The 18,527-nt window shown below is 31.8% G+C and overlaps 2 protein-coding genes across 4 annotated transcripts; both read left to right on the forward strand.

Moving 5' to 3' along the window:
• Positions 1-1,016: 1,016 nt before the first annotated feature.
• On the forward strand, positions 1,017-3,098 carry LOC108321921 (ATP synthase gamma chain, chloroplastic). The gene has a single exon (XM_017553836.2). The coding sequence runs from the start codon at positions 1,256-1,258 to the stop codon at positions 2,303-2,305; it is 1,050 nt and encodes a 349-aa protein (XP_017409325.1). The 5' UTR covers positions 1,017-1,255; the 3' UTR covers positions 2,306-3,098.
• A 4,279-nt stretch (positions 3,099-7,377) lies between these two features.
• LOC108321934 (uncharacterized) lies at positions 7,378-9,366 on the forward strand. Of its 3 annotated transcripts, none has more exons than XM_052878832.1 (3): positions 7,378-7,679; positions 8,179-8,224; positions 8,424-9,366. In XM_052878832.1, exon 3 carries the CDS (start codon positions 8,434-8,436, stop codon positions 9,061-9,063), a length of 630 nt encoding a protein of 209 aa, XP_052734792.1. In that variant the 5' UTR covers positions 7,378-7,679; positions 8,179-8,224; positions 8,424-8,433; the 3' UTR covers positions 9,064-9,366. The 3 variants fall into 3 exon arrangements, with proteins under 3 accessions (XP_052734792.1, XP_017409338.1, XP_017409339.1); XM_017553849.2 differs by having other exon boundaries at positions 7,423-8,071; XM_017553850.2 differs by lacking the exon at positions 7,378-7,679 and adding an exon at positions 7,689-8,081.
• Positions 9,367-18,527: the final 9,161 nt, after the last annotated feature.

Below are 18,527 nucleotides of genomic sequence, written 5' to 3' on the forward strand. Positions count from 1 at the left end.
ATAAACAGTTTGTCTCGATAATCAAACACCTGAGATGCTCGATGTACCATGAGTGGCCGTCCCGACCGACCCTCACTAGGCCACGGTTAAATACTAATGACTCATTAAAGTCCTTAATGAAGATTAAGGTATGATTGAGCCGTTTTCAGGTCCACGAAAGGTAAAAGTACTTGAGCGTCGGAGTGCCTTTGACAGGTACCCGACCGCCCCGCTTGGAGTAGGAGGACGACCACCTGGAGTGCATAGGAAGAAACCCGCCCGACCTTCAACCTAGAGCGTGGAGCAGCATCCGTCCGTCACCAGGCGTCTTGGAGACGAGAGAGCCCGTTTCAACCCTTCTCAGCGCATCGAACCTTCGGCCAAGAGTTAACTGCCCGTCCGGTCTTGGCCTGGTCTTCTTCAGTTTGTGGGATTCAGCAACGTCCGTCCGGTTTTCGTCAGCTCCTAGTGCCCCCAAGCGCCAGAGTCGCTCGGTCTGCTTCAGCTCGTGAGAGGGCGTCCGACCGTCACCCAGCGTCGGTCTGATCCATAACAGCTTCATCTGGTGAGAGAACCCGTCCAGCCCTTCCCAACGTGTCCAGCCCTAAACCGCCAATAAACGTCCGCCCGCCTTCTGGTGCCAGCAACGTCCGCCCGGTCTTCGACAAAGTCTTGAGTGTTTTAACAGGGTTCCTCCGAATCCGGTCGAAACATTTATTAAATGCGAGTACTTAACAAATAGAGACTAAAATAAAAATCGTATTATAATTTAGACAAAAACATAACTAATTATATTTTAAATTATTTAATTTAAAATCTAAATAAATAACTGAAATTTGGAATTTAATTTCAAATTTTATGATCTATAATACAATTTTTATTTCATAATTCATGAATATTATATAATTTAAAATATAGTTTAAAAAATATTTTGAATTATCTATTATAAACTATTGTTAAAACCCTTTTGTGTAATACACCTAAAACAATCAATAAAATTTCTGGAACAATTTCAAAACACAGTTCAAAGGATCTTCTATTCATTTTAGAAATGCAAATTTTTTTTATTTAAATAATGCAAAAAAGGATTTAATGGAGTCCTGAAGCAACTAGGGGTCGGAGGAAGAAGGTGGCTCACCTCTCACTTTTCTCTCCTCTAAAACCTACTGAAACCAAATCTGAACCACAACCACATTAACATTCTTGAACTGAGACAACAATTGACGAGAACAAAACCACCCAACAACACAACCACCCCTCTGAAACAAACAGAAAAATGCAATTATCCTATTCCATGTTTTCCCTCTCAAAATCCAACTTCTCTCCTGTTCGCCCCACCCTCCCTCCGGTTCGCTGCGGCATCCGCGAGCTCCGCCAACGAATCCACACCGTCCAGACCACTCAAAAGATCACCGAAGCTATGAAGCTCGTCGCCGCCGCTAGGGTCCGCCGCGCTCAGGAGGCCGTCGTCAACGGCCGCCCCTTCGCCTCAAACCTCGCAGAAATGCTGAACGACATCACCCAGCGCCTAAAAAGCGACGACGTTTCCACCCCCCTCACTGATGCCAGACCCGTCAAGACCGTCGCCCTCGTCGTTTTCACCGGCGACCGCGGCCTCTGCGGCGGTTTCAACAAATGGGTAATAAAAAAAGCCGTCACCCGAATCGAGGAGCTGAAGAAACTCAATCTGGAATGCGTTGTTATAAGCGTAGGCAAAAAGGGTAACTCGTATTTTACTCACAACAATGAAAGGAAACACCCTTTTGTTAAAGTCGACAGCTTTATCGAAATTGGAGGTTTTCCCACAGCAAAGGAGGCTCAGGTCATTGCTGATGATGTTTTCTCATTGTTTGTTAGTGAGGAGGTGGATAGAGTCGAACTTGTGTACACTAGGTTTGTTTCACTGGTTAGGTTTGAACCTGTGGTTCAGACTTTGCTGCCTCTGGGGGAGGTTTATGATGTGAAAGATGATGTTTTTAGGTTGAGTTCTAAGGAGGGGAAGCTGGCTGTGGAGAGGGATGTTGTGAGGTTGAGGAAAGAGGGTGAGGTGTTTTCCCCTCTTATGGAGTTTGAGCAGGATCCTGTTCTCATTCTTGATGCCATGTTACCTCTTTATTTGAATAGTCAGATTTTGAGGGCGTTGCAGGAGTCTGTAGCTAGTGAGCTTGCTGCTAGGATGGGGGCCATGGCTTCTGCCACCGATAACGCTGTTGAATTGAGTAAAAGACTTTCGGTTGAATACAACCGGGAGCGGCAGGCGAAGATTACAGGGGAGTTGCTGGAGATTGTGGCTGGAGCCGAGGCTCTTAGACCAATTGACTTATGAATGTCACTTGGTTTTGGTTTTCCTTTCATGGGGTATCAGTTGTTGGAGATTGTGGCTGGAGCTGAGGTACTAACACTAATTGACTGGTGAATGTCACCTAGTTTTGGTTTCCCTTATCGCTTGGATCCTTTCTAGATGCATTTGGATCAGCCTCAATTTGAGTAGTTGAATTTGTCATTGTATAACAATAATGGAGAAGAGGGAATTGGATATAGAAGAGATTTCAGATGGAGATATAAGTCTTTCAGGAGAGTTACCATGTTAGAAGCATGAGATATGGGCATTCTGAACCAGATTAAAAGTTTCCCTACAAGATTTCTCTTTGTTTGAGATTTTGATCAGACATCACTCTTTCTCTCCTCAGTGATTGTTGAGTAATGACAAACTTAACAGCTTAGATCTCAGTTGGATGGAATCCAGTTGGAGAGGACCCAAACTCAAGTGCCATTGAGTATAGTTCCTAACTTTATGAAACTAAGTCTTAAAATTTGTAAAATGTTGGAAAGTGTTATTCACTTTAGTCCTTGTGCCAATGAAAGTGGTAGAGAAAAAGGAGCAACAGTGGGAATGACACTTGCAAGCTGCGACATCCGCGAAACTAGGCAACGAAATGAGTTTTCTAAAGTTAGGATTAAAGTGAATGATGCTTTCAATTTGCATGCTAAAGTGAGGGTTTCACAGTATGGGGTTGAAGAGTTTCCAACTTCACTGATAGAGTCTTAAAGTTGATAGAGAAATCAATCATGTGGAGAGTTTTGACCCGTGTTCAAAAAAGTGCATTGCTTTCCTTTAACATATCATCGTAGTTACTTGCTTCTTGGTTTTGTAATTGAAGAGTTAAAACTTTAATTAAAGAAAACGCACAGGATCAAATCAAAGAAATCTCGAACTTTGCTTATTTCTGATTTGAAGAAAATTTGAATGATCATAGCATAACTCTGCCCCCTCAACTTTCTACATTTGTTGCCATGCATTATCAAAAGAAACTCATTATAAAGCTACTTTCCTGTTTGAATTATTGATGGAATTAAAGTACGTATATGAAATTGATTCATGCATCAGAGTGCTGCTGATAGGAAAAGCTAAATATTTTCCATGAAGTAAAGTCTCCTAAGGCCTATAATTGATGAATATGAATACAGGGTACCTTGAGATGACAAGATCTTCACGCGTGCTTCAGTAATGTCTAAATGTCTATATCAACCTATACTTGACCCACATTCCTTGGTTTTGGTTTGAAACATGGAACTGTGGATAGCACTTCTACTCCAATTTGACCTGAGGTACACCTTAGATTTGGAGGCGATATAGGCCACGTGCTGTGGAAGTAATAGCACATGCAAGGCTGAAAATAACATGTACTTCTTAACACAATGAGTGAAATTTGTTTGAAATTGTAAATTTGTTGGAGGTATAACTTCATTATTAAGTTTCATTCATGTTCTTACAAAATCTAATGTAAGGATTTGGCTTGTTTATCTATCAATTCTTGGTAAATACTGATGAGAAAAGTAACTGTATATAATTTCAAGATTTTATTAAAAAATAAAAGCTACATATATTTCGGTACATGTATGATTTATTATATATAGATATGCAATATTGACATATAATTCCTTTTCAACAGGTTAAGGTTTGTTATTTTATCTTTAAAAATAAATGGCCCTCTTTAGAAGATCATGATTAAAAGAATCCTATTTGAATGACAATGAATTTGGTGGGTCATATTAACTGCTAGTTATACTCGTGATAAAGAAACAGTAATGAATGAAAGTTGCAGTCTTTATGGAGTTACATATAATTTACTCAATCAAAGTTCTTACTGTGCAGGTTTTTATGAAACCAAAGGTTGAAACAGTAGTCTGTTTAAACTTCGGAACAACACAATGAAATGAGTTAAAAATGGTTTATAAAAGAAGTTACATGTTATCAGAACACCATATTCAGTAACATTATACCATTAGATATTCCTACATGGATTATTCCAAGGACCACAACAAGAAGCAAATTTTTACACTTCGTTAGTTAACTTTCTTGGATCTTCAATGAGGACAACTGAGACACACACTTCAGATTTCACAACCGATGAACATTCTTTAGCTACATTAGAATAATGTTGACTTTTCTGTATGTTTCCTAGCCCACTCATAATAATTCATGCAACATTAATGGTTGGAAAAAGAAAGGGTGAAAAACTATACTAACACTAGCTGATTCACTGCACATGGATTATAATACAATATATATATGTATGTATCAGCCTCCGCCAAAATTGACTCGCCTTAAACAAATCTATCTTTCTCATCATCCATTCAAAATGTCAAGTTTTGGCATAATGTGGGAGTGGTTTCATCGGTAAAAACTATGGCCTATATTGTCATATGCATGACTCACAATTTTCTTAACATTTCATGATAATGACATTTTCTTTCTCAGTTTTATTCTCCTTAGCAGGAAATTATGTTTCAGACTCCATCAAACACTAAATGAAAATTTGATCATTGGATTAAAATAGTGTTGGACACTTCCATCAGCAAACAATGACAGTTTATAGTTGTTGGAAGTGTTTTTAGAGTTTCAGATCAGAAATATAGTTATTTTTTACTGAGAAAAAGCTCTTGTAGTATTGTATTGAAAGAGATTATGAATGAAAATGATATCGGTATCTCTTGAAGAATATTTTACTTTAAAGAAGGAAATCGAAGGTTGAAATATCTGTATCTTATTCCACAATAGACCATTCTCAGAAAGAAAAATTGTTCAGTTCAAGTAGATAGGCTATAATTCAGAGGGTGGCTCCAGAAATCAGGCTGAGATGTCTGTGTCCCATTCCATTATGCACATTCTTTCAATAATGGTTAGCAACATTGCATTGCATTGTATTGTAGTCACAATGCCCTATGCATGATTTTCATTAACTTAACACCAACTTGCACCAAAAAGTGAGAATAGAATAAACCCCCCATGTTTTCTAATCTTGCTATAAAGTTCAATAAGATCACGAAAGAAAAAGTTTCCCACCTTCGTTTACACCAATACCAAACCAAATCAACCTTAACATGATTATTTTAAGAATGCTTTAAGATAAGATAATTCAGTGCCACAATAACACTGCTTGTTTGGTCCCATGTTATTCACTTTTACAGTCGCCACACTGTTCATTTTTGTTGAAATTATTAATTGCTTCTGACCTACCACTTGTTTCATAGTTCTGACTAATCTAGATCAAACATTGCATTTTACATAGAGATTAATTATCACCTAACTGTTAATATTGCACTATAAATTCATGTAATATGGTTTTAGTTTAAAGATCTCTTGCAATTGGGTCTTTAGCCTAGATGCATACTAAAAATCTATTGGAATAATATAGAAAATGTATGTAATCCTAAAAGACGCGATTCTGTTTAAGCTTTTGAAATTTTTTTTACTTTTCATATTCTTTAGACATAATTATTCTCACTTTGAATCTTAACGGACAAGGAATTTCGTAATTTTAAAGAAATTAAAATAATTTAGTTTGAACTATTTTACTTTTTAAATATTTTCTCTAAATTTTTCGAGTTTTTATTTTTTATTCAAGTAAAATATATTTCAATTATCATCAAACATAAAAATGATTTTAATATAAAATTAAAAAAAATGTAAGTGAATGGTGTTTTGAATCGATCATGACTAGCATCCATCGAACAATAGTATCATTAACGTTGACTTAAAAAAACTTTAGTTAATAGTAATTAAAAATAATATCAGTTTATATCATAAAATAGCATGAATCAATTAAAAAAAATTCTAATTTATATTTATAAAAAAATCAATTTGGGAACTATGATGGACATCGACCCCCCAAAAAAATTTATCAATGTTGATTAAAAAAACTCTAATTATATAAGTAAAATTAAACTTTGATTTATGTTGGTATAAAATAAATCTAATTGACACATGGTTAAAAGTAATACTTATTATTTTACATTTTTAGTTAACACCAACAAATGAAAAAACCATGCTCAAAATGCATGTCGGTGGATAAATAACAATAAATGAGAAAATAATTAAAGAAAAATAATTAATATCAATAGACTTTAGTATGAATGAATCCCCAATCAACATCAATTGGAATACCAATGTAAATAATGTTTGAAATTAGATTGGTGAATCTCAGCTTACCTTAACCAAACGATATTTCTACCAAAATCAAATCCAAAGAAAATGGAAACATTTTGAAATACGAAAATATGAAATTTTTTAATTTCTTTTAAGTCAAAAATTTTATTTTAAATTATTAAATTATTTTTGATATTATCTAAAATTTTATTTTAATTTAAACAGTTATTTACCTAAATAACATATTTTACCGAAAGATAAATAAATTCTTTATGATCACAACAATCTCTTTTTTGTTCCTCCAAGTTTCGTCACAGGTATCACATACATTGAACGGTAATTGATGCATGTGGGTCACGTTGTTTACCAGGAACTTCCTGGAAGGACACCATTAGGTTTTAAATAACATACAAAAAGTCATTTTTATTATATATTTTATCTTTGTTTCTCAAAATAACCTTTTGAAACTTGAAAAAAAAGTTGAATAAAACTAAAAATGATTTCATGAATATTTTGAAATGTAAACTCATGAAGACAGAAATCTTAGGACACATGTCCCTTAAACATAGGATCCTCGTGTGTTTTTCCTTACAGATGAATCACAAAGTTAAAATCTAAGACCACATGTTCGAGGATTCTAGGCCCCTTCGAACAAGTGCCACACAAGTTGGTGACTTGGTGTTTTGTTTTTAATATTGTCAGATCCTTGTTTCTGCCACATCACAGAATTTTCCGTGTGTCAATTTTCTTTCTCTCTTTCTGTACTATCACAATATGCTTGCTTTGGTTATTAATATCATAATTATTGTTATTATTATTATTATAATAGAAGGTGGTATCTTCCTCCACTTGTTACACCACATAAACAAATTGAAGTGCAGAAAAAAACAAAACATGATTGTGTGCCTATTTATTTACATGCTTATTTGTTTATAACACAAATGCATAGCATTTGTATTCTTTGGTTGAAAACTTTGACACTTTGTCTGCGTCTCTGACAGTAACCATTCTTTATCTATTAGCCGTCCATTCACAAGGCAATGGATTGTACATTTGCCATCATTTCAATGTTCCTCACTTTTACCTCCATCATAGGTTCTACAAAATTTACCACAACCAGAATAATCATTTCACAGTTTTCACCCTTTGTGCTGCATGAAAGGCCAATATGCTGCATAAAAAAACTACCATTTCATGGAAAGTGGGCTTGTGAAAGATATAAATGGAAAGGAAAAGGAAACCTGAGTCCTGGGATTGCCACAAGGAAAAGGTAAAGGACAAACTTTTTTTTTATTGTTGTTATTGAGATGACTAAGAACAACTAAGCATCCACTACTATTGAGGACTATGTCACATGAAATTCAACATCTCTTGTTCCTTTCCTCTGTTTTGCATTAAAGATTCCATGAGATGCAATTTCAGATAAAGTTAGTAAGTAAAAGGGTTTTACTGCTCCTTCTTTATCTTTCATTGTCAAAAGTTAGTCCTCTCAGGTCTCAAGAGTTAAATACATGGATAGATTCATCATTTAGAGGATCCATAGGGGCAGAAGCAGAACTAATCTCTGTCTTATTCTTGCCCCTTGGGGTCTTGTTGCTGTTGTTCAGTTCTTGTGGGGTGACCTTCTGCTTACATAAAATCTATCACCCCTCTTCAATAGAGGTAACAAAATGTTAGAAATTTTTTGTCAACCTCAATCTTCTGATTTCAGAATCAAAAGGGACTCATCTCTAATTTCAACTTGTATATATATGTTTTCAATATTTCAGGGAAGAAGCAAAAAGTAAAGCCTGCTCTCTAGATCTTCTGAGAAAGGTATACTATTGTTTTCCTTAATGGAATATGATATCAAAACATGCTTTTAAGATATCTGTATGAATGCTTCTATGAGTCTCTCTCTCCTCAACTCTGAATTCCTCTTTTTTCTTTCTTTTAAACTTTATTAAGCAATCATGGAATTTGGAGGAAGCCAAACTCTTATTTAATTCATAGTGTTGTGATTTGGACCATGTAGGAAGTGATTGATGGAGGATAATAACTATAACAGGCAGAGGAGTGGAATATGGAGATGCTTGAGAGATGGAGACTTTGAAGAAGAGGAAGTTTGGGCTGTTTTCAAGGACAGACCTGATTACAACAATATTTCTGGTGTTCACAAGCCAAAGGAAAAAGGGTCTTCTCCTCTTGCTGTTCCCAGGACTCTTCCAAGCGCTGCAAGGATGATTCCAAGGACTAGCAGTGGCAATAGCAGTGCCAGTTCCTCTCATGAAACCAAAGTTCTTCAGCAATCAGCACCTCTCAACATTCCTGACTGGTCACAGATTTATAGGAACAAGCCAAACAAGACCCCCAACAGTGTATCAAAGTTTGGTGACTACGGTGATTTCTACCATTCTATTGGTGGTGAAGGTGATGATGGTGATGGTGAGGGTGTTGGTAATTATGGTGGAGGGTACAGTGATGATGAGGAAGAAGAAGAAGATGAGTATGACACAAAGCTCCCCCCACATGAGTTTATTGCAAGAAGGCTTGCAAGGAGTCAAATATCCTCTTTTTCAGTTTTTGAAGGTGTTGGAAGGACCCTCAAAGGTAGGGATCTCAGCAAAGTGAGGAATGCTGTTCTCACAAAAACTGGTTTCCTTGAATCATTGTGAAAGAGGTTCCCATGAACCAAATTTGTTATGTATAGAGGGGTAGCCAGTGGTTGGTTAGTTATTCAGATTGTGTGCATGTTGTGTATGGAAGATTCATTCAGGCTTTTACCATGAAAAAACAATGATTCAACTTGCTTCTGCTGGCAATTCAAACTGGCTTATGTCAAATTTATGGTGTCTCTGGTATAAAGCCATTAATCATTTACAAGAACACAAGTGTTTTTAAGACCAATGTCATTTAGATTTCCAAGTTATTCACTAAATCTTATATTCATATATATATTTTCCTTCTCTTGTATCTCACTTTTACTCTATCTTTCTTTTTATCTTTCTCTATATTTTCTATAACATAATTCATCACATCTATAACTTTTTATCTCTTTTTTCTTTATCTATCTGTTCATTCCACCACACACTCTCAAAATGGGGTGTGCGTTGAACTTTTCCCAAATGAAATCAAATCCAAACACTTCTTAGAATAATCTTGTCCAAATCTTTGACACCCATTACGTAATGTTTTTCATTTCTATTTCTTTTTGTTTTACAGGACATGATGGAACAAGAAGAATGTTAATATACTCTATGACACCTTTTTAACAGAGTCTCTATCATCAGTTAAAATACCAAAAGTTACATAATTTTTTTAGACATTAATTTATTTAACAATTTTCTATTCATAATTTTGTAATTTTTTTATAAATCTCACTCGTTAACAAAAAGAAAATGTGTAAAAAAAGAGTGTTCTTAGGATAATACCAACACTTGGTTGAATAAAAAGCACACAACATACGTTAGCTGGATCAGAAATGTAGAAAATCTTTACATCGAACAAATAACTCGTGACCCAACTAGAATTAATAGTACTAAACAAATTTCTATGTGTAGTAGCTGAGCTCTTTATGATACAAGCTATTGATTGAAAAATAAAGAATAAAAAAGTAATGGATATTTTCAAAACAAATATATAATATCATATAAATGATTGAAATCACTTTCAATATAAAGTTTTAAGATTAGAATTTATAGATCTTCTTATAATACGTATGGCAAGTTGGAATTTAAATTTTCAACACAATTATCCATCATAAATTAAGATATATATGAGTTAAGGTGAATTATAAATAAATTTGAAGTGTGATGTAAAGCTTAAAGTGTAGTAAATCCAAGTTAGATGAAGAAGGCATGAGAAAGTTGGAAGATAATTTAAGTTGATGGTTGTAGTTGTAGAATTATTGAATTATGCATATCGTGGGAAATTGAGAGAGACATGGCACCAACTCGGTGTCTTTAAATATTATTTATGAAAAGAAGAAAGGTTTTTAAATAATATGCAATGATATGTGATAAGGGAGGGATAGAAAAGAGTGAGTTGTCTCTCTCAACTCCAAATGTTGGTATCCAAAAAGAGAAAGATCAATCCCAATGAAGCTACGTATAGAGTTGGCTTTCTATAGACTTTCTCAAATTTAATGATGTTCTATCTCTCACACCTAAGCATTCTCTATGCATTATTGACTTTCCATCTTCAAAGTTTATTGCCCATTAATTCATGTCTCAAGAGTTTTTAAACTCAAAGCCACATATATTTCCCATTCATTTATAGATAATCTTTTTTCTTAAAAATATTATCTACCTTTTCTACAGTGTTTTTTTTAAAGAATTAGTAAATACATGTCAAATAATAAATTTATTTTGTTAAAGATGAATTCTAAGGCATGATATTATTATATTAAAGAAGAAATTTTAAATCTAACTTAATATTATAAATTCCGTTATAAAATAAAATTTGTATCAATTAATAAATTATATTTTAACATTTTTTTTTCATTTAACTCTTCAAAACATATGTAAATTAATTTAATTTTTTTTCTATTTTAAAATTTATTAAAATTGAAAAAAAAATTTATAATATGTAAATGTTAGAAATTTTACATTAACTAAAGATAAAACTAATTTAGAGTATATAAGTAGATATAAATTTCACTTTACAAGTTGATTTTGTAAAGTAAAATTAAATTTAAAATTCATTTTTAACATGAAGATGATGAGTTAGAATATATAATTTTCATCTTATAATTTAATTTTATAAAAATAAATTAAAGTTAAATTTACTTTTAAATATAATATCAATATTTTAAATGGATGGAGTCCCATGTTATCACTATCAATGCTATTACATCATCACAATTATGTTATTAACATTAGAGGAAAAAATATTATATAAAGATATTATAAATTTTTTATTGTTATTTTGTGTTTTCGTTATATAAAAGAGTACAACTTTTTGAGGTTATAACATAGTACATATATGCTTGATTCAACGTCTTTCAAAATTTGATATGCAAAATATTGAAGCTACAATATGATATGAGCATGTTTGGTAAGAAATACACACTAATATTATTTTATGCAAGAACAATTTTTATCCTCAAAAGAGACGAAAATTATCTTATCACATATGCACATGCTATATGGTAAGTACAAAAATGAAAAGAACATTTAAAATTATTTAGAAAATAAACGTAGGATGATTTCGACGTCTTTATAATATAAATTAAATGTATTTAAAAAGTGGTTCTATTTTTAATTCACCACTAAATTTATGATTACTGATAACGGCGTCATTTATATTATATCTAAAAATCGTTGCCCATGAAGAAATTGCTACGAGCAATCAATGTCCAAATTTCCGACAAATGATAAGTTTTCTGGAATTTACTTCCAGCAGCCAAAACGTAGTTTTTGCTAAGTTGGACTATGAATAAGACGCGACATTATCTACAATTTAATGTGTTTGAATGAAGTTAATTAAGTGACTGAAATTCTATATGTCTTCTTTATTTAATTAAGTTTTAAGTAATTTATAAATTTAAACATTTTTAATATAGCTTTTATCAAAGAAAATAATTTTATTGAATATTTAAATTTTTTTTTATAATTTAATTAATTTTAAGTTTTTTTATTATTATAAATTTAAGTATTTTTTAGTTGAGTTTTACTATTAATAAGATGTAACATCCCAAAAATATAACAATAAATTATATAATAGAATAATTACATTTAATAATATTTCAGTTCAGTCTTACACTAAAATAGAGCGAACGCTCATGGCCGAACGCCCTTACATAACAGAGTTATAAAAGTAACTAAACAGGTTAAGAAAGTTTAATCGAACGGTTTACAAAATTCATACCGAACGATCAAAATGAAAACAAAAGGGGAGGTGATCAAACGACCACCTTTCTATACTAAACTACTGACTGACCGTCCTATTGTTCGGTCTTCACTTCTACCTCTACCAAATTTTCTTCTTCCAGCGCTTCTTCCAGCAACTCATCGCCTTCTGCTCACATCCACGCGGTTGATCATTGCAATGACAATGACGGACGTACAAGACAAGACATGACAAGAAAAACACAGGGTAAGCTTATGTAATTTAATTCATGCAAAAACATACATTTCAACCAATTCAACACACAAAGTACATTTCATCATACATATCATACGAAGCCTATTACTAGACTGACTGTCCGGATTGTATGGAATCTGTGTAGCTACGACGTTCGTGCACCCGGGTTATGTAGTAACTGGAATACCCACATCAGCTGCCACCCGAGGTTAGTCATATCTGTCCAAAGTAACCCTAAGAACTAGGACCTCCTGCCGTTCCCACACATGACCTACTCCCCTCTACGTGAGGACGAGTACTCACGGAACATCAGGATGAACTGCCAGCTTAGCATAACCACATTCATACTTTACAAATTTCAATATTCATTCATGAGTCATTCTTCCCCGGAACGCTCGTCCAAATTCAACATTTTTCCACCCATATCATATTCTCTTTTATTTCATTAATTATCATCTCACTTAATATTTCACCCAAAAATCCGTTCGGGCACAATTTACCGAACGTTCAATCCTGACTTAGAACGAGATCGCACAATTAGAGCTAGACCGAGGGGTCTTCAGTTCCAGAATGGATTTAGACCAAGAGGTTTACTATTGGTTTTGAGAAAGAAACCGAGTGCAATCATACATCACGAGAAACGAATAGAACGATCGTCGATTACAAAATGAGCCAATTAGATGAACTGACTCTTAAGAGCTTCAACCGAACACCTAAATAACCTTGTTCAATACTAAGGCTTTAGGCCGGAACCAATGGACACAGACACTTCAAGATATTCAAAGAATAGTACGTAGAGGAATTCCCATGAAGAAACCGAACGCTTATGAAAACTTAGATTATTTAGGTTTAGTATCAAGAACTACGAATGTCAGTTAAAGACTGAACACTATAGTGAGCGAACCCTAATGGGCTTGAACGAACGCTCTTATTTTGAAGTTTAGCTTCAGGAGTTAGAACGAGTGTCTGGTGTAAGACCAAACACTTGTTTAGGACGAACACTTGGTATAATACCTAGTGCTACTAAACCTTAAAGAGAGGGTCTTGATAAATATACCAAAATGTTATTGAAGTAGTGTTTAAGAATAACTAGAATATACAAATACACACACACACACACACACACACACACACACACACACATATATATATATATATATATATATATATATATATATATATATATATATATATATATATATATATATATATATATATATATATATACTTAAGCTTATCACGGAATATTGGGACATAACTATGTTTTGGTCGAACGCTCAAACATAGTATTACAACACGAAGACACTCGCACTCAACTAGGATTCTTCCGAAATGAAAGAATCCAATTCTAACCAAGTTCACTCAGAAAACCGAACGGTCAAAGACTGTTCAGTAACGAAACATATACTATCTTAGGGAAATTTCATATTCAGAATTCATATATATTCAAACTCATTTCTTAACATATAACTTCATAACTTTACACATTTATATCATAATCACTTTCATATTTCATACCATCCAAACATAGAGATTTCATACATTTCATGCATCATAACATAACTCAATCATTTTTCATATCAAATCATTTAGTCAACGAATGTTCATACAGCACATAATCATGTAAATTAAATTAATAAGCTTCCCTTACCTCTAGCGTGAACGAACGTCCTAAGGACAGATTTTTGGTTCGCCTGACTACAGATCTTTCTACTCTCAACGCTCAACAACTCTTCAAACTAAACCAAACAACATAAAATTAATAATGGTTCAGACCAGATGACAACATGCAACCAGAACTTGGTTTGCATGTACCAGAAATGATTAGCTAAGATAAGAAAACTTACTGGTTTCAGAACTCGAAACTGTTCGGTTCAGAATGGAGCTTAGGACGCCGGAAACGCTTCTACGGTGCCTGAATGGTGATCGGAGAAGAGAAAAGGTAAGATTTCTTAGAGAGAAGAGAGAACTTTTAGTGAGAAGGAGGAGAAAATGAGAAGTTCAGAGTTTTGGGGAAGAAGGTGCATGCAGAGAGAGTATGACGTGATTTTCCAAGACTCAGTTTTGCCTAAAACGGACGTCCGCTCATCTGCTGACACCTGCATTCCACTATCTGATTTTCGAATCCTTGTTGCTTGACACCTGACGTCTGCTCAGAGGGGTTTTTGGGTGTGTTTTAATGGTTCTGACACTGAGGGGTTTGTGGGTGCGTTTTAATGGTTTTGACAATAAGATGAACTTGTGATTAACATAAAATAATATTATTATTAACAAGTATATTTTATTGTTTTTACGAAAAATATGGTTATATGGAAGTGATTATGTTTTTTAATGATTTCTACGTTATTACTTACAAAGACTAAGGTTTGTCATTGATATAGTGATAGAGATAATTCATTGTTAATTAATATTTTTCAACAATAATAATAAATTGTCATTTTACCTTAATCACATCATTGTTTTATATTAACAATAAAATTTTACAATTTTAATATACGAAAACAAGTAAGCAGTAACAATTACGACACCCAATTAAAGAAGAAGCCAAAGATTTAATTGAAAAACTAATTTTTAGTATTTAATAGAATAATTTTTATATTAATAATTCAACTGAAAATATTTAAATTTATAAAAAAATTAAAATTTAATATTTTTTATTTATTTATTTAAGTGTTATAGAATTTAATTTTATTGTTAATGAATAACGTAATTGTCTCGTATCTTTAACTCGTAAATCAACTCACTTTGTTTTCCTCTCCAAGTTTTTTCAACTTTTCCGTCAACTTATTCTTAGATATAAGTGAAGAAGAGATATAAAAACAAAAATAAGAAGCACGTCATTTTGTTAATAACAAAATCAAATAACACAATACCTAAATTAAAATAAAAAAATATTTTAAATAATCAAGTAATTAACTTTTTTAATAACATAATATTAAATTTACGAGATATTTAAAATTTTATTGCATCTACTTTCTATATTAAAGATGGAAACTACTCAATTAACACATGTTGAACTGGTTTCTAAACATTAGTTGGTGTGATTAAAAATCTGTCTGCATTGGAGTAAGCAGAAGTTTTCACTTTTTAACATATAAAAATGGGAAGCAGAATTTATTTAATTTCAAGGATTAATGTTTATAAATTTTATAACAGCAAATCAAATTCAAATTAATAAATTACTATGATATTTGTTCGTAAGGAGATACTATTTAATGACATTATGGTAGGATAATCTTAACCTTTCATTAATATAATAAAGTTTATATAAATTAAAAGGTTTAAAAAAATATTGTAATACTTTATTATCGCATTACTGATGCCCTTGATCATTTTGACTTTATTTTTCAAATAATTTAAATTAATTTTAATAAATTGCTAAACGATTAATAATTTAAATTTTAAAAAATAAGATATATTAAATTATCGTACTATAATAAATTATAAACAAAAAAAAAATCACAATAAGAAAATCATTATTATAACCCAAAAGACCGTGAAAACCTAAATCTAATGTAATCTTTAACAAAGTGATAGTATTGTTGTTGAGGTGATGGTAGATACCAAAGTTTTAGTACCAACGAATTTTACCTTTTGCCTCTTCCAAATAAAAAATTTAAATTGATTATTAAACTAGTTAAAAATATTTAATAATTTAATGTGTTTGAGTTGATATTTATATACATATAATAAATATTATAAATTTATAAATTTATAACATTGAAATCTAAAATAAAAATATTTTATATAGTTTTTTAGTTTTCAAAGTAAACATAAAAATCTAGATAAAATATACGGTAATATTTAATATTAAATTTTAATAAATTACAACAAATAGTAATACACACACATATATATATTATGTTTTACTTTCAAATCGATAACATTGTTAACATAAAATATAGTGATAAAGAAGAATGCATATTTAAAACATTTTTAATCTCGATGATATAAGATTATTAATTTTTATACATATTAATTCTTAAATGATGTTAGAATAATAGAAGTTATAAAAACCTAAATCTTCACACTATGTAAGCTCTTATGTCATTACAATTTCATGGTAAGCATTCAATCATAAATATATATAACAATGTCTAAATATAACTTCATAGTAATAAGAGTCAATCATATATATTATTATAATTTCATGATAAATATAGTCAATGACATATATGTATACAACAATATCTAAATATAATTATAATCCATTAAAAAAATTGTAGTTTAAAAAGACATTTAGATATAATGTAAAGTATTTTAAAACAAATTGACTATAATTAATACAATTTTTCAAAAGATGATATGCATCATTATCTAAACTAATTATTACACTAGGTTTTCAATGATTTTCCTCAAATCTTGCGCTACTATATATCATCATCGGTGTCTATCTCTGTTTATATATTAATATACTATAATTGAAAAAAAAAAAAACCAAACAAACACAAGAAAGAAATACAAAGATAAACTTATGCATTTAAAATAAAAAACTTAAATTAAAAGAAATAATAACTCATAAAGATTATCAAAACAGATTTTTGGCATAAGAATAATTTCTTAGCTTAATCTTTATCAAGTCTCTCTTGCTGCCACCTACTTTACATGTGTAATGCACACATTCTTTATCACAATCAATCTCAAACTTTAGTATTTTTGCATATCAATAATCAGATTACTACCTTCAAACCATTTCATTCACTAAAAGATCTCAAATCCATGAACCACAATTAGACACTATTGTTGAAAGATGAATGTACTAAATAGACTTGTGAGACTCTGCACCTGTCATACTTACTACCAATTATTCATGTTATAATCACATCCAAAAACTCATGTTCTTTATCAAGTTATGACAAAGTTAACTTCAGTTGCTTCCTAAGTATGATCCTTTTTCATATTATACCAAAACCTCATTCTACTCTCACTACATAGATATCCTTCTTTAGGTGGGTTACATACTAGTAAAGATAGGATATTCTCACTTTCAGATTCTCCTTTCAATGCACTTCGACATGCAATAATAGTAATTTTCTCATGAAAATGCTACATGGACTCAAACTTCACCATATCAATTCAAATAAAGTTCATAAAAAAAATTATATATTTACTAACCATAATCATTAACAAAAAAAAAACTCAACATAATAGATTCACTACCCAATGCCTTCTTGCTACCACCCAACACCTGCACCACTACATCTATGGCGCCCAACAATACACAAATCACGCCTAGCGGTAACAAGTCAAAAGTTGAGCTTTCTAAAATTTCCAAAGTGGCTTCCAACGATCAAACCCTAGCATCTAGCAGTGCACACAAAAAGGAAGTTGAAAGCCTAAAATCCTGGATTTTTCTAGATTCCCAATAGTTATCACATATGCTTCGTTTAGTTCTTCTTAGTTCAGATTCAAACAAACATATCAACCCTATTCAAATAAACACTCTAAAATTCTACATTCTAATATCATATATATAATTGGACATGAGTTAACACATCAAAACACATTAATTGAATTCATATAATCATGCATATACCTTATATAACTTCACTTGCATATGATTATTAATCTCTCAAACTTTATAAATAAAACAATCAACCCAAAACTCAATCCTCTCTCAATAGTGTCATTCTTGTCACACTTTAACACACTAATAAATGAAAACCATGAATATTATTTTCTTTTCCTTTTCATAGTTTGAACATCTTAATAGTAGCTTTTCTTCAACTAATGAATCTTAAATTTGTTCAAATATTACATAGTAATTCAAATACATCAAACTAAAAGTCCAACCTTTGGAGAATCAGATTCAACCATAACCAAACCCTCTGAATATCGTTTCTATTTCTACAATATATTCAATTCAGATATCACATAGTAATTTGAATATATCCACAACTTCATAAAATCGTGAAAAAGTAAAGTCGTTATGACCCATAATGACTTTTTGTAAATATGTTTAACGAAAGTTGTAATGTGTAGTTGATTGAAGAATGAGCGAGTAAAGAATTGAAAAAGATTGTCGAGTAGAGTTGAGAACTCAAAAATATTAACA

The sequence above is a fragment of the Vigna angularis genome, chromosome 6, assembly GCF_016808095.1.
Source record: "Vigna angularis cultivar LongXiaoDou No.4 chromosome 6, ASM1680809v1, whole genome shotgun sequence".
Classification (NCBI taxonomy): domain Eukaryota; kingdom Viridiplantae; phylum Streptophyta; class Magnoliopsida; order Fabales; family Fabaceae; genus Vigna; species Vigna angularis.